We start from the raw sequence: 14,442 nt of genomic DNA, 5'->3' as shown, positions 1-14,442 counted from the left end.
TTTTTTATGGAGCACTGCATGAATTTGGATGTCATCCTTGCGCAGGGGCCATGCTCATCTTCTCTGTATCATTCCAATTTTAGTATATGTGCTGTGAAAGCGAGCACCACACTGTCTTGATTAATGTTCTTTTATAGACTGTAAGTCTTTTAAGTCTTGGAGTCAAGTAACATCAGTCCTGTCACTTCTTCTGCCATTTGGGTATTGTGTTGGACATTCTGAATCTTTAATCTTTCTATATAAACTTTAGAATCAAGTTGGTTGATAATTTGCTAGAATTTTGATTGGGATTTCATTGAATCTGTACTTCATGTTGGAAAGAACTGACCTCTTAATGGTGGTGAGTCTTCCTGTCTATGTGCACATGGAATATTTCTCCATTTACTTAATCTTTGACTTCTTTCATCAGAATTTTACAGTATTCCTTATGTAAATCTTGAACAGTTTTGATTTATACCCAAGTATTTGAATTTTTGGTGCTGATGTAAATGGTACTGTGTTTTTAATTTCAAACTCTAGTATTCATTGTTGGTGTATAAGATGGTGACTTTTGTATATTAACTTTGTATCTTGCAATCTTGCTATAATTGCTTATTACTTCCAGCAGGTTGTTTTTTGTTGATTCTTTGGAATTTTCTATATAGATAACCATATATTCTGTCAACAAATACAGTTTTATTTCTTCCTTATATATATATATATTTTTTTCCTTATATTTTATTATCTTAATGAATTACCTAGTGCTTCCGGTATGATGTTGATTGGGAGAGTAGACACCTTTGCCTTATTTCTTATCTTAACAGGGACGTATCTAGTTTCATCATTAAATACAATGTGAGCTATAGATTTTTTGGTAGATATTTTTTAATCAAATTGAGGAAAACTTTGCTGAGCGTTTCTATTCATGAATGGGTGTGGGATTTTGTTCGATTCTTTTTCTGTATATATTGATGTTATATAATTTTTCTTCCTTATCTGTTGTTGATGGATTATATCAATAATTGAATATTGAATCAGGCTTGCATACCTAGAATAAAGTCTACTTGACCGTGGTATATAATTCTTTTTATACATCATTGGCTTCTATTTTCTAATGCTTTGTTGAGGATTTTTGCATCTATGTTCACAGAAGATATTGGTTTGTAATTTTCTTTTCCTGTAATATGTTTGTCTGGTTTTAGCATTAGGGTAATGCTGGCCCCATAGATTATGTTATTAAGTAGTCTTTTTGCTTATATCTTCTGGAAGAGATTGTAGAGAACTGGTATAATTTCTTCCTTAAATTTTTGGTGGAATTCATCAGTGAACTTGTCTGGGCCTGGTGATTTCCTCTTTTGGCAGGTTACTATTTATTGATTTAATTTCTTTAATTCATATAGGCCTCTTTAAATCGTCTATTTCTTTTTGCGTGAATTTTGACAAATTGTGTCTTTCAAGGAATTAGCCCATTCCATCTAGGTTATCACATTTGTGGGTCAAGAGTTGTTCATAATATTCCTTAATTATCTTTTTAATTTCTATGGAATCAATGTTAGCGGCCCCTCTTTTGTTTCTGATGTTAGTAATTTGTGTCTTTTTTCTTCGTTAACGTTGCGAGGAGTTTGTAAATTTTATTTTCAATGGAATTCAGTGCTGTAAAGAAATGAGCTATCAAGCCATGAAAAGACATGATAGAACTTACATGAATATTACTAAGTGAAAGATGCCAATCTGAAAAGGCTACATACTTTATGATTTCAATTATGTGATATTCTGGAAAAGGCAAAACTAGGGAGACAGTAAAAAGATCAGTGGTTGCCAGGGTTTGAGTGGGAGAGAGGGACGAATAGGTAGAGCATAGAGAATTTTTAGGGCAGTGAAACTAATTTGTATGATACTATAATGGTAGATACATTTCATTATACATTTATCCAAACCCATAGAATGTACAACACCAAGAGCAAACCCTGATGTGAACTATGGACTTTGGATGATAATGAGGTATCAGTGTAGGTTCATCAGTTGTAGCAAATGAATCATTCTGGTGGGATGGTGATAATAGGAGTCTACCTTCTGATTAGTATTGCTGTGAACCTAAAACTTCCTTAAAAAATAAAGTCTATTAAAACCAAGACCAGGACATAACAGTTACTCTTTTAATACCCCAGTGAGCTTGCCTTGAACCCTCTTTGGCCATTGGAAATATTGTTGAGAGTACATTCCCCAACCTCAGATCTTTAGTTGCGTCTTGCTCCTGGGACCCTAATGAAGCTTGTGGCCTGTAACTTGAACTAGCTCTCCTGATTCTCAATGGCTTTATCCTGTAGTGGCCACCATTGTTGACCTGCAACTCCAGGCAGATTGACTCTCTTCTCACTTACCCCATCCATCTTGATTTATTTGCCCGATATACCTGTTCCTCTGAAGTAAGTCACTAATGGTTTCTAGCACACTGCAAGATAGAAGTTAAAGAAACAATGTTTGTTGACTGATTCATTAAAGTGCCTAGTAGGAACATTAAGAGCAGTACATGTCATCCTTGCCTTGAGGTCTTGGGTCTTTTGGTGTTGTGTGAATAAATCATTTCAGAAGAAATAAAAAGTTCAGACTTTTTTTTATCTTGACAAAAATTAAATATAAATATCTAAGTGATTTGTCATTTTCTATATTTTTTCTGGATTTCTTTTTAACTCTGAAAGATGTCCCCACTAAAGAAGATAGGATATCTGAAGTTTGTAGTTTAGTACATGCACATGAACAGGTGGGAGGGGGTAGGGATTGAGGGGCCAGGAGGGCTTTCCTTTGTCTTTCTTTGCTTTTTCTTTTTACTGTGTTAGCATATGCTATCTCTCATCCACAGTTTTCAGAGCAGCAAAAAGCTAGATTATATGTCCCTCTGCAACTTCAGGTGAAAGGTGGGCTGTCCATGCTTCTTTTTTGGCTGCCCTCCCTTAGTTTTAGTTGGATGGGGGGCTGTCTGCATAGAGCCTTGCTGGCTGGATCCTTCAGCTTGCAGACTCTTGTCTGCATCCTTCTCAGAACTTGAGGGAGTCATCTCCCATTTGCTGCTGGCAGCTTTCATGTCTTTAGTCTTTGTGGCCTTGACTCGAGAATATTTTTTCCTCTTCTTGGGCCCTCTGAGAGGCAGCGAACTTTCAGATGACTTCCGGGACAGAGACTGGAACCATTTTGAAGTGCTTATTGTAAGAGTCCTCTGGCTCATCAAAGGGAGATTTCTGGGTGGTGTCCAAGATGTGCTGCATTTCCTTATGTTTATGTTAGAAGATGGCTTTTGTCTAGGAAAGAAATGAAATACGTGAGCTTCTGCCCAATATGTACCCTAAGTATTTGTAGTCCTTAGGTACTGTGATAGTATAAATCGTATTTTTTTTTTTCTTTGCTGAGTTCATTCTCCTTTAAGACTCTTACCTTTATTTCTATGAGAATGATCTAACTTCATTTCTGTCATGATTTTTAAACACTATTCCAGCCTTGTATTTTTAAATGCCCTGAGGATATGTTTATTTGGATACCTGCCCTGACCCTAGGCTTCCTGGTATAATGGCCTCTCTGGTCCTCAGCCCTTTCTTACATTAATGCATTCAGCTAAAGTCAACACTCTCTAAAATTCCACCTTGCTCTAAAAATCTACTTTGTGTATTCTATTAGAATTAATTCAGTGTACATGCACTGTCCCCCCCGCCCTGCTCACACCCTATATTCAGTAAAGAGATCAATATAAGTCCAAGAGAGAGGTTTTCCTTGAGAGAGTGAGGTTTTCAAAATTACTAATTGTCGCTACCTAAAGTCTCTGTTTTTCTTGAGAATTCCATTTTTTTTTTAGAATTCCATTTTTTAACCACAAAATCTCAACCATGTTTTTAATTAAACTCTTAATTTTGAGATAATTGTAGACCCACCTACAGCTGGAAGAAATAATATAGAGATGTACCCTTCACCCAGTTTCCCTTAAATGAAATATCTTGAAAAACTACAAGCAATAACACAGTGAGGAGATTGCCATTGACATAGTCAAGATACAGAATAGTTCCTTCATGTTTCCCTTTTACTGTCATACCTACTTTCCTCCCTCATCCCCTCAACTCCAGGCAACCAATTTGTTGTCCAGATTACATAATTTGGTTATTTCAAGAGTGTTGTACAAGTGAACTTGTATTGAACCTTTTGGGATTGACCTTTTTTTTCACCCAGCAAACTCTGGAGATTCATCCAGGTTGCTTTGTGTATCAGTAGTTCATTCTTTATTTATTGCTGAGGTCATGGAATGGATGTAACAGTTTGTTTAATGATTCATCCGTTGAAGGACATGTGAGTTGTTTCTGGTTTATAGGTATTAGAAATAAAGCTGCTATAAAGCTTTGTGAATACGTTTTTGTGTGAATGTAAGTCTTCCTTTCTCTGGGATTAAAGCTCAGGAGAGCAATTGCTGGGTCATATGTTAGTTTATATTTGGCTTGTGATGAAAGTACCAAGCTGTTTTCCAGAGTGAAAACATATATTCCTACCAGCAATATATGAGTGACCCAGTTTCTCTGCATCTTCATCAACATTTGGTGTTATCATTCTTTTTTATTGTAGCCATTCTGATAGGTATGTAGTGATAACTCACTGTGGTTTTATTTTGCATTTCCTTAGTGGCTAATGATGTGTAACATGTTTTCATGTATTTATGTGCCATCTGTATATTGTTTGGTGAAGTGACAGTTCATGTCTTTTGCTCATTTTCTAAGTGATCTATTTGTTTTCTTACTGTTGATTTTTTCCTACTCCTATTGTTTTATTTTTATTATTATTTTATTTTTTAAATTGAAGTAGAATTGATTTGCAATGTTGCATTAGTTTTGGGTGTACAGAAAGTTATTCAGTGTACTATACATATATATGTATATATTCTTTTTCCTATTATTTTCCATTATGGTTTATTACAGAATATTGAATATAGTTCCCTGGGCTATACAGTAGGACTTTATTGTTTATTTATTTTATATATGTGGTTTGTATCTGCGAATCCCAAACTCCCAAATTATCTCTTTCCCTTCCTTTCCCACTCTGGCAACCATGAGTTTGTTTTCTGTGTCTGTGAATCTATTTCTGTTTTGTAAATGAACTCATTTGTATCATTATTTTAGATTCCACATCTAAGTGATACCATATCATTTGTCTTTCTCTTCTTTCAGTTAGTATGATAATCTCTAGGTCGGTCCATCTTGCTACAAATGGTGTTATTTCATTATTTTTATGGCTAAGTAATATTCCATTATATATACCACATCTCTTATTATCCATTTATCTATTGATGGCCATTTGGTTGCTTCCATGTCTTGGTTATTGTAAATAGAGTTATTCTGAACATTGAGGTGCATCCATCTTTTTGAATTAGAGTTTTCTCTGGATATATGCCCAGGAGTGGGATTGCTGGATCATATGGCAACTCTATTCTTATTTTTTTAAGGAAACTTCATACTGTTTTCAATTGTGGTTGCCCCAGTTTACATTCCTACCAACAACGTAGGAGGGTTCTTTTTTTCTCCACACCCTCTCCAGCATTTATTATTTGTAGACTTTTTCGATTAATGTGTATCTCAGCGTGTTCCTCCTTAGGTTTGTCCTGCATGGGACCCCCTGCACTTTCTGGACTTGGGTGACTCTTTCCTTTTCTATGTTAGGAAAGTTTTCGACTATAATCTCATCCAATGTTTTCTCAGGCCCTTTCTCTTTTTCTTCTGGGACCCCTATAATTCAAATATTGGTGCATTTAATGTTGTCTCAGAGGTGTCTGAGACTATCCTCATTTCATTCTTTATTGTGTTCCATGGCAGAGATTTCCACCATTCTGTCTTCTCAGTCACTTATCTGTTCTTCTGCCTCAGTTATTCTGCTATTGATTCCTTCTAGTGTATTTTTCATTTCAGTTATTTATTGTTCATGTCTGTTTTATTCTTTATAGACATTTTTAATGATGGCCATTCTGACCAGTGCGAGGTGATACCTCAGTGTGCTTTTGATTTGCATTTCTCTAATAATTAGCATAGTTGGCCATTTTTTCATGTGCCTATTGACCATCTGTATGTCTTCTTTGGAGAAATGTCTATTTAGATGTTTTGCACATTTTTTGTTAGGGTTGGTTTTTTTAAAAAAAATATTAAACTGTATGAGATGTTTGTATATTTGGAAAATTAAGCCCTTATTGGTTACATCATTTGCAAGTGTTTTTCCCAGTCTGTATGTTGTCTGTTCATTTTGTTTATGGTTCCTTTGCTGTACAAAAGCTTGTAAGTTTGAGGCTCATTTGTTTATTTTTGCTTTTATTTCTATTGCCTTGGGAGATTGACCTAAGAAACATTGCTACAATTTATGTCAGAGAATACTTTGCCTGTGTTCTCTTCTAGGAGTTTAATGGTGTCATGTCTTATATTTAAGTCTTTAAGCCATTTTGAGTTTATTTTGTGTAGGGTGTGAGGGAGTGTTCTAACTTGATTTACATGTGACTGTAGCTTTCCCAACACTACTTGCTAAAGAGACTGTTCTGCACTGTATGTTCTTGACTCTTGTTGAAGACTGACCCTAAGTGTATAGGTTTATTTCTGGGCTCTCCACTTTTTCTCTTGATTCATATGTTTGTTTTTGTGCCAGTACCATGCTGTTTTGATTACTGTGGCTTTTTGGCATTTTCTGGAGTCTGGGACAGTTATACCTCCAGCTTTGTTCTTTTCCCACCAAATTGCTTTGGCAATTCTGGGTCTTTTATGCTTCCATATAAATTTTAGGATTGTTCTAGTTAACAATGTCATAGGTAATTTGATAGAGGTCACATTAAATCTGTAAATTGCTCTGGGTAGTGTGGCCATTTTAACAGTGTTAATTCTTCCAATCTAAGAGCATGGAATATTCTTCCATTTCTTTGAATCATCTGTTTCCTTTATCTATGTTTTATAGTTCTCAGGATATGGGTCTTTTACCTACTTGGTTGCCTCCTTTGTTCTTTTTTTTTTATTTGATTCTAAACAGGATTTTTTTTTTTTACTTTCCTTTTCTGATACTTCATTATTAGTATATAGAAATGCAACATATTTCTGTATGTTAATCTTGCATCCTGCTACCCTGTTGAATTCGTTTTTCAGTTTTAGTAGTTCTTGGGTAGAGTCTCTAGAATTTTCTACGTATATTGTATCATGTCATCTGCACATCGTGACAGTTTTACCTCTTCCTTTCCAAGTTGGATAGGTTTTTATTCTTCTCTGATTACTGTGGCTAGGAATTCCAATGCTATGTTGAACAGAAGTGGTGAGAGTGGGCATGCTTGTCTTGTTTCAGCTTTCAGTGAGGTTTTCAACTTTCCATCAAGTATTATGTTGGCTGTGCGTTTATCATACATAGCTTTTGTTGTGCTGAGGTATGTTCCCTTTGTACCCACTTTGGTGAGAGTTTCTACCCTGAATAAATTTTCAAATGATTTTTTTGCCGCTATTGATGATAAGAGGATCATTAATCATCTGATGATCATGTGCTTTTTGTCTTTTCTTTTGTTGATGTAGTCGTATCACATTAATTGATTTGCATATGTTGAACCATCTTTTGACCCTGGGATGAATCCAGCTTGATTGTGGTGTATGATCTTTTTTATATGTTGTTGGATTTGGTTTGTTAATATTTTGCTGATGATTTCTGCAGGCAGAATATTATAGGCTATGTTTTGTTATTCAACTGCCACTCTATGTCTTTTAGTCTATTGACACTTAAGGTAATTATTGACATATATGAATTGTTGTCATTTTAAACCTTGTTTTCCAGTTGATTTTGTATTTCTTCTTTGTTCCTTTTTTTTTCCTTTTTTCTTTTGTGGTTTGGTGGAGTTTTTAGATTGCATAAAAATTCCGTTTTTATTTATCTGTAGTGTTTTTGAGTGTATCTTTTTAAGTATCTTTTACATTACCCATGAATAACTTATCACATCTAATGGTGTAATTTTCCCAGCTTGAGTGGAATATAGATATCTAACCTTCCTTTATGTCCCCCTTACCTTCTCATATTTGTAACTGTCTTAAATATTTTCCTTTAGATACATTTAGAACCATATCAGTGTAATAACTTTTGCTTCAACCATCAACATATTTAGAGAACTCGAGAAGGAAATCCTATTATATTTACCTGTACATTAGCTCAGCATTATCTATTTCCTGATGTTCCTCCTCTATTTTTTCTGTTTAAAAAAATTTAGTCATTTTTTTAGTGTAGGTCTTCTAGTGAAAAATTATCTTCGTTTTCCTTCATCTTAACATTTGTTGAGTGCTCCTTTATTTTTGCTGTGTGTCAGATTGTGGGTTGACAATTCCTTTCTTTTTTTTTTTCCAGTGGGTTTTGTCATACATTGATATGAATCAGCCATAGATTTACACGTATTCCCCATCCCGATCCCCCCTCCCACCTCCCTCTCCACCCGATTCCTCTGGGTCTTCCCAGTGCACCAGGCCCGAGCACTTGTCTCATGCATCCCACCTGGGCTGGTGATCTGTTTCACCATAGATAATATACATGCTGTTCTTTCGAAACATCCCACCCTCACCTTCTCCCACAGAGTTCAAAAGTCTGTTCTGTACTTCTGTGTCTCTTTTTCTGTTTTGCATATAGGGTTATCGTTACCATCTTTCTAAATTCCATATATATGTGTTAGTATGCTGTAATGATCTTTATCTTTCTGGCTTACTTCACTCTGTATAATGGGCTCCAGTTTCATCCATCTCATTAGAACTGATTCAAATGAATTCTTTTTAACGGCTGAGTAATACTCCATGGTGTAATTCCTTTCTGTTTCAATAATTGAAAACATTGTGCCACTTCTTCTAGCCTCTATAGTTTTTGCTGAGAAATTGGCTGTAATTAAACTTGTTTCCCTTATAAATAAGGTGTCATTTTTCTCTGGCTGCTTTCAGGAATTATTCTTTCTCTTTAGTTTTTGGAAGTTAAATTTTGGAATATCTTGGCATGATTTCTTTGAGTTTATCCTGTTAATGGTTTGCTCAGTTGTTTGATCTGTAGGTTTATGTCTCTTGCCAGACTTGGAGTACCTTTGAAGTACCTTCTCAGCCTTGCTGCTTTCTCCTCTCTTCCAGGAACTCTGAAAACATGAATGTTAGATTTTGTTTTATGGTTCCATAGGTCCCTGAGGCTCTGTTCATTTTATTTCCAGTCTGTTTTCTCTCTGGTGTTCAGGTTGGGTTATTTCTGTTCTGTCTCTTCCAGTCCATAGATTCTTCCCAGCCTCTCCTCAGTTGTGTTGTTGAGTTTAGCCACTGAGCCTTTTATTTCGGTTATTGTGTTTTTCCATCCAAAAATTTCCCTTTGGTTCTTATTATCTTCTTTTTCTTTCTCTCCTTCTCTGTCTGCCTGACTTCACCTTTTTCCCCCACACTGAGGCTTTATATTTTCTTTTGATTTGTTTCAAGTGTTTGTGTTTGTTGAAACATTTTATTTTTTATCATGACTGCTTTAAAAATCTTTTTCAGAAAATTCTGTTGTTACCATCATTCTCAGTGTTTGCACTTGCTGATTATCAGGTTTAATCTTCCTCATACTTGGTATGATGATTTATTTCTGACTAAAACATGGACATTCTCATATAGTGTTATGAGGCTGGATCTTAAACCTTCTGTTTTAACTGACTGTGTGACTCTGCTGTAGCATGGGTGAGTCATCATTACTAACAGATGTAAGCAGAAGTCCAGGTTCCGCACTTAGACTGCTTGACACCAGAGGGGAGCAGCTTCTCATTCCTGCTGGACAGCCATGGGAGTTTCATCTCCCTGTGTAGCCTCCACCTACACTATGATAGAAGCAGTCTCATTACTGCTGGGCAATAGTAAAAGTTCTGACTCTCTTCTAGACCTACTCTGACACCCCCATAGTGAGGAGGGGGAAATGCACCTGATTTTTGTCCCATGGGTGTGGAAGTCTAGTCTCCCACGTGGCTCCCAGTGACACTCTGGGGTGGGGATCTTTCCAGGCCACTGGGGATGGAAGTCCTGACCTGGTACTCGCCTTCTTTGACACTGCCTAGCAGAGGGGTCAAGATGCCTCATTATAATCTTATGAAAATGGATGGTGTTAAATATGTAGTAAGGCCATCTGTTGCTTTCTGCTTTCCTAATTTTTCTTATTTCCTTGTATATCTATACCAGATACTTCTGGGAATGGTCCAGCCCAGGCAAAATTTTCTCTTCTCTGGGGGACTGCCTCTCAAGGTAGGGCTTCAGTCAGCCACATTTGTAACTATTTGACCTCTACCCACTGGGAATGCTGCCAGTCCAATTATCCTTCCTATAATTTAGAATTGGTAATGAGAGATAGTGGGTCAGTCTTTTAAGTGAAACTGCTGTAGGATACTGGAGAAGGCACCCCACTCCAGTCCTCTTGGCTGGAAAATCCCATGGACGGAGGGGCCTGGTAGGCTGCAGTCCACGGGGTCACTAAGAGTGGGACACGACTGAGCAACTTCACTTTCACTTTTCACTTTCATGCATTGGAGAAGGAAATGGCAACCCACTCCAGTGTTCTTGCCTGGAGAATCCCAGGGACGGGGGAGCCTGGTGGGCTGCCATCTATGGGGTCGCACAGAGTCGGACACGACTGAAGTGAATTAGCAGCAGCAGCAGCTGTAGAATACACATTTGTGAGTCAGGGGTGTGAAGACTTTTCTGCAGAGAGAGAAAGGCAGAGACCGAAGATGGATAGTTTTCCGTTCCCAATTCCAGGCCTTGCATGAATCCTGCCTGAATTCATTCTCTCTCTTATTTCCATGAATAGCCTTCCATTTTCTTACAGTTCTTCCCCTCTGCCCTACCTTATGCTTTTTGATTAAACTAGATAGAATTATTTTGTTACATGTAACCAAAGAGTTCTTAATTAATAAAGACTATTATTTACTTACACTTTTAGGCTCAGGCCAGTTCACATTGAGTGCATGTCTAGGCTCAAAGAATGTAAGGAATCTATGGTGGCTCAGATGGTAAATAATCTACCTGCAATGTGGGAGACCTGGTTTCAATCCCTGGGTTGGGAAGATCCCCAGGGGAAGGGAATGACTGGCCACCCACCCAAGTATTCTTGCCTGGAGAATTCCATCGACAGAGAAGCCTGGCAGGTGACAGTCCATGGGGTCTCAAAGAGTTGGACGTGACTGAGCGACTAACACATTAACACTTGTGAAAATAATGACTACAAATTAAGTGATGTCCTAATTATTATCTCTCACACCCCTTGCTTATATTGATTCTCAGCTTCTCGGTTCCTTTGCCTAGGTAGGTCCATTATATTTTTAAATTAATTTTCTGCTGTTTATTTTGCTGATATCATCATACTTGATGCTTTGTTTGTCTGTACTATTTGCTTCTCTCATATTAGTTGACCTATTAGATTCAGTTTTTGTAAGGCACTGACAGCTACCCCATCCCACTTGAAACTGCCATCAAGTGCCTATTTTTCTAATTTTTTTAACTTCACTGATTTTACAATGAAGAAATATGCATTAATAAAAATTTAGGAAAAAAAAAACCAGGAAGAGGAACATCATACTCTGCCAGTACTTGACTCTGCAAAGATAATCACTGTTGGGGATATGTGCTTCCAGGGTTTGTTCTAGTTATATGTTTGATTATGTATAATCTGCACACATTAAATGTATATACATAATCCATAAATGCAACCATAGCAAATCAAGCTGGTCTGCAGCTTCCATTCACTTATATACTGTGAACATCATTTTATGTTAATATATACATTGATATATTTAATAGCCACACAATCTTTCTGTTTATGGCTATACAATAATTTATTTAAGCAGTCTTCTATTGTTGAACATTTAAATTCATTTTCTTTTGGCTCCTGTAAACAATACTGCAATGAACATCACTACAGAAGTCTTCTAGCCCTTCCTGAGGCTTTTTTCCCCCTAAGACTGGTTTCTAAAGGTGGAATTTCTTAAAACAAATGTAGATATTAAGGATTTTCATATATTATCAGATTGCCTTCCAGAAATTGTACCATTTCTATTCCAACAGTCAGTGAGTGAATTCTTCCATTGAGAGACAAAAATGAGAGAATTTCATTATTGTTTTAATTTACATTCCTTGGATTTAAGTGAGATTGAACATTTTAAAGTGATTATTGGTCTTTTTTTTCTTTTGTGAATTTCTGGCTCATAGCCTTTGCCCATTTTCCTATTAAAATATTCATGATTCTGTCATTGATTTGTATGCAGTCTTCGACTATTAAGTATGTTGGCCCTCTGTTTCTTATATTATGAAGAGAAATGTCCAAGCATACTGATGAAAGACTCTGCATTCTAAATGTCTAGTTAGGGTTGAGTCCAGTTGCTGCCTATTGGCTGTGTGACCTTGAACAAATTTGAGTAACAGACTTTGCATCTCAGTTTCCTTATGTGTAGAATGTAAAATGTGTTTGTGTGAACAAAGGATGTTGTGTGGCACATAGAAAGTACTTCATCAAATCTGTTGATAATATTAGTATTATAGTTCTTATTTTCAGCTTGTCATTGTCTTTTATTTGTATTAGTTTCCTTTTGGTCTTATAAATCCAAACTAATGAGTGGTTTCATGTAAATAATCAAATAAGGCCTGATAACCTTACTCCTTCACATATCCAGTGTTTTCTTATGGCTTTAGGCCTTTGTCAAATATGGTGTGGCTGCCTCTATTAAGAGCCTATGTTTGTTTAATAGGATGTGGAATCAATAAACCATATTTCTTTATAAAAGAGTGCATGTATTAAATAGCTAAGAATGACAAAATTGTATTGACTTACTGATGTTGGATTTGAAAGCTGGTTCTTGGGTTGAATACCTCTGTTATCTGAGTGGTTTGCACATTTTTAGTGCTATGTATGATGGGGAGCAAATACTGCAATATTTCTTGAGTTTCAGCTATTTTTTTATCCCTGTAGATTCTTTTTTCATCATCTGTCCAGTTTATATCAGCCTTCTTGCTTTGGAAAGATGGACATTCTTTCATAGTGCTTTTTAAATTGTGATGCAGATCTGGGGAGCAACCATAAAAATATATATAGATACATAAACTGAATTGATTAAGCAGTTACTTACTGAGCATTATCTGCCAAAGATTCTATCTAAGAATTCTTATCCATCTCAAGCTTATACTTTAATTATGGGGCAGAAAGTAAACAAATAAAACATCTGTTAGATAATAAAATTTATGGGAGAAAATAAAGCTGGGAAGGGGAATAGAGAATTCTTGGGGAGGGGCTGATTTCTGTTTTTAAAAAGGTGGTCAGAGAAGGCCTCCTTATGATGCTGCCATGTCAGAGGACTTAGGGGGCGAGTCAAGCCACTGTTGGAGGGAGGAGCATTTGCAGCAAGGGGAGCAGTAAGTGCAAAGACACCGAGCCAGGAGCATGGTCGTGTGTGCAGGGCGCACCGTGAGGAGACACGTGGCTAAGCAGAATCAATAAGCAGAACGATATGAGCTAGATGGGTGACTTAGTTCACATAAGGCCTCACAGGCCACTGTAAGGACTCTGATTTTTACTGAGTGTGAAATAGGGAGGCCCTGGAAGGCTTTGAGGAGTATCACATCTCAGATCTGCTTTAATAGGATCATGCTGGTTGCTGAGCCAAGAACAGACTGAAGAGGTGCAGGGGTAAACAGACAGGGAGAGCTCATGGAAGGCTCCTGAAAGAATCTGTTAGCAGGAGAGCGCACGGTAGCTTGGACCAGGGTGGTGGCAGTCACCGGAGGGAGAGGCGCGAGCAGGGGGGGAAGAGTCCTGAGTATATTTTGAGATTTTCCAATGAATTAGATGTGGGGTGAGAAAAGAAGAGAGAAATCAGTGGTAGTCCCAAAGCTGCTGTTTGAGCAAGTAGAAGGACAAGATATAGAGAAAACTATGGGAAAAGTCTGTTAGAAATTCCTTCTTTATTAACAGATGATATGAAGGAATTATTGTTTATTTTGTTAATTGTGGTAAGAGTATAATAACATTAAAAATGTGTGGAGAACTGTTTTAAAAAATAAAAGTTCATTTGAAAAGTGTTTATCCCACTCCATACCCATTAGGATGGCTATTGTCAAAAAACAGAAAATGAAAAGTGTAGACAAGGACGTGGAGAGATTAAAACCCTTGTGCATTGCTGGCTGGAATGTAAAATGGTGTAGTTGATATGGAGAACGGTATGGCGGTTCCTCAAAAAACTGAAAATAGAATTACCATAGGGTAACTGATGGTCCAGCAATTCTACTTCTGGGTGTATCCCCAGAATTGATGATATCTTGGAGAGTTATCTGTACACCAGTGTTCATAGTAGTGTTACTCACAGTAGCCAAAAGATGGAAGCAACTCCAGTGCCCGTTGACAGATAAATGGATAAGCAAAATGTGGTATATATATAATGGGATATTACTGAGCCTTAAAAAG

At 36.8% G+C, this 14,442-nt stretch overlaps 1 protein-coding gene and 1 non-coding gene across 3 annotated transcripts in view; both read right to left on the bottom strand.

The window, feature by feature from the left end:
- On the bottom strand, positions 1 to 107 carry LOC122674960. The gene has a single exon (XR_006335121.1). It is a non-coding gene; the product is annotated as a U6 spliceosomal RNA (small nuclear RNA).
- Positions 108 to 1,859: 1,752 nt separating this feature from the next.
- Positions 1,860 to 14,442, bottom strand: part of AGBL3 (AGBL carboxypeptidase 3) — a 101,867-nt gene continuing 89,284 nt past the window's right edge. For both annotated transcript variants that reach the window (XM_043872928.1, XM_043872929.1), the window contains 2 exons: positions 12,817 to 13,048; positions 1,860 to 3,275 (listed from right to left, as the gene is read on the bottom strand). In XM_043872928.1, coding sequence (XP_043728863.1) covers positions 2,864 to 3,275; positions 12,817 to 13,048 — 644 coding nt within the window. In that variant the 3' untranslated portion in view covers positions 1,860 to 2,863. The remainder of the gene's footprint in view (positions 3,276 to 12,816; positions 13,049 to 14,442) is intronic.

This window comes from Cervus elaphus, chromosome 18, assembly GCF_910594005.1.
Source record: "Cervus elaphus chromosome 18, mCerEla1.1, whole genome shotgun sequence".
Classification (NCBI taxonomy): domain Eukaryota; kingdom Metazoa; phylum Chordata; class Mammalia; order Artiodactyla; family Cervidae; genus Cervus; species Cervus elaphus.
Note: the sequence above shows the minus strand (reverse complement) of the source record. Positions and strands in the feature narration are given on the sequence as shown.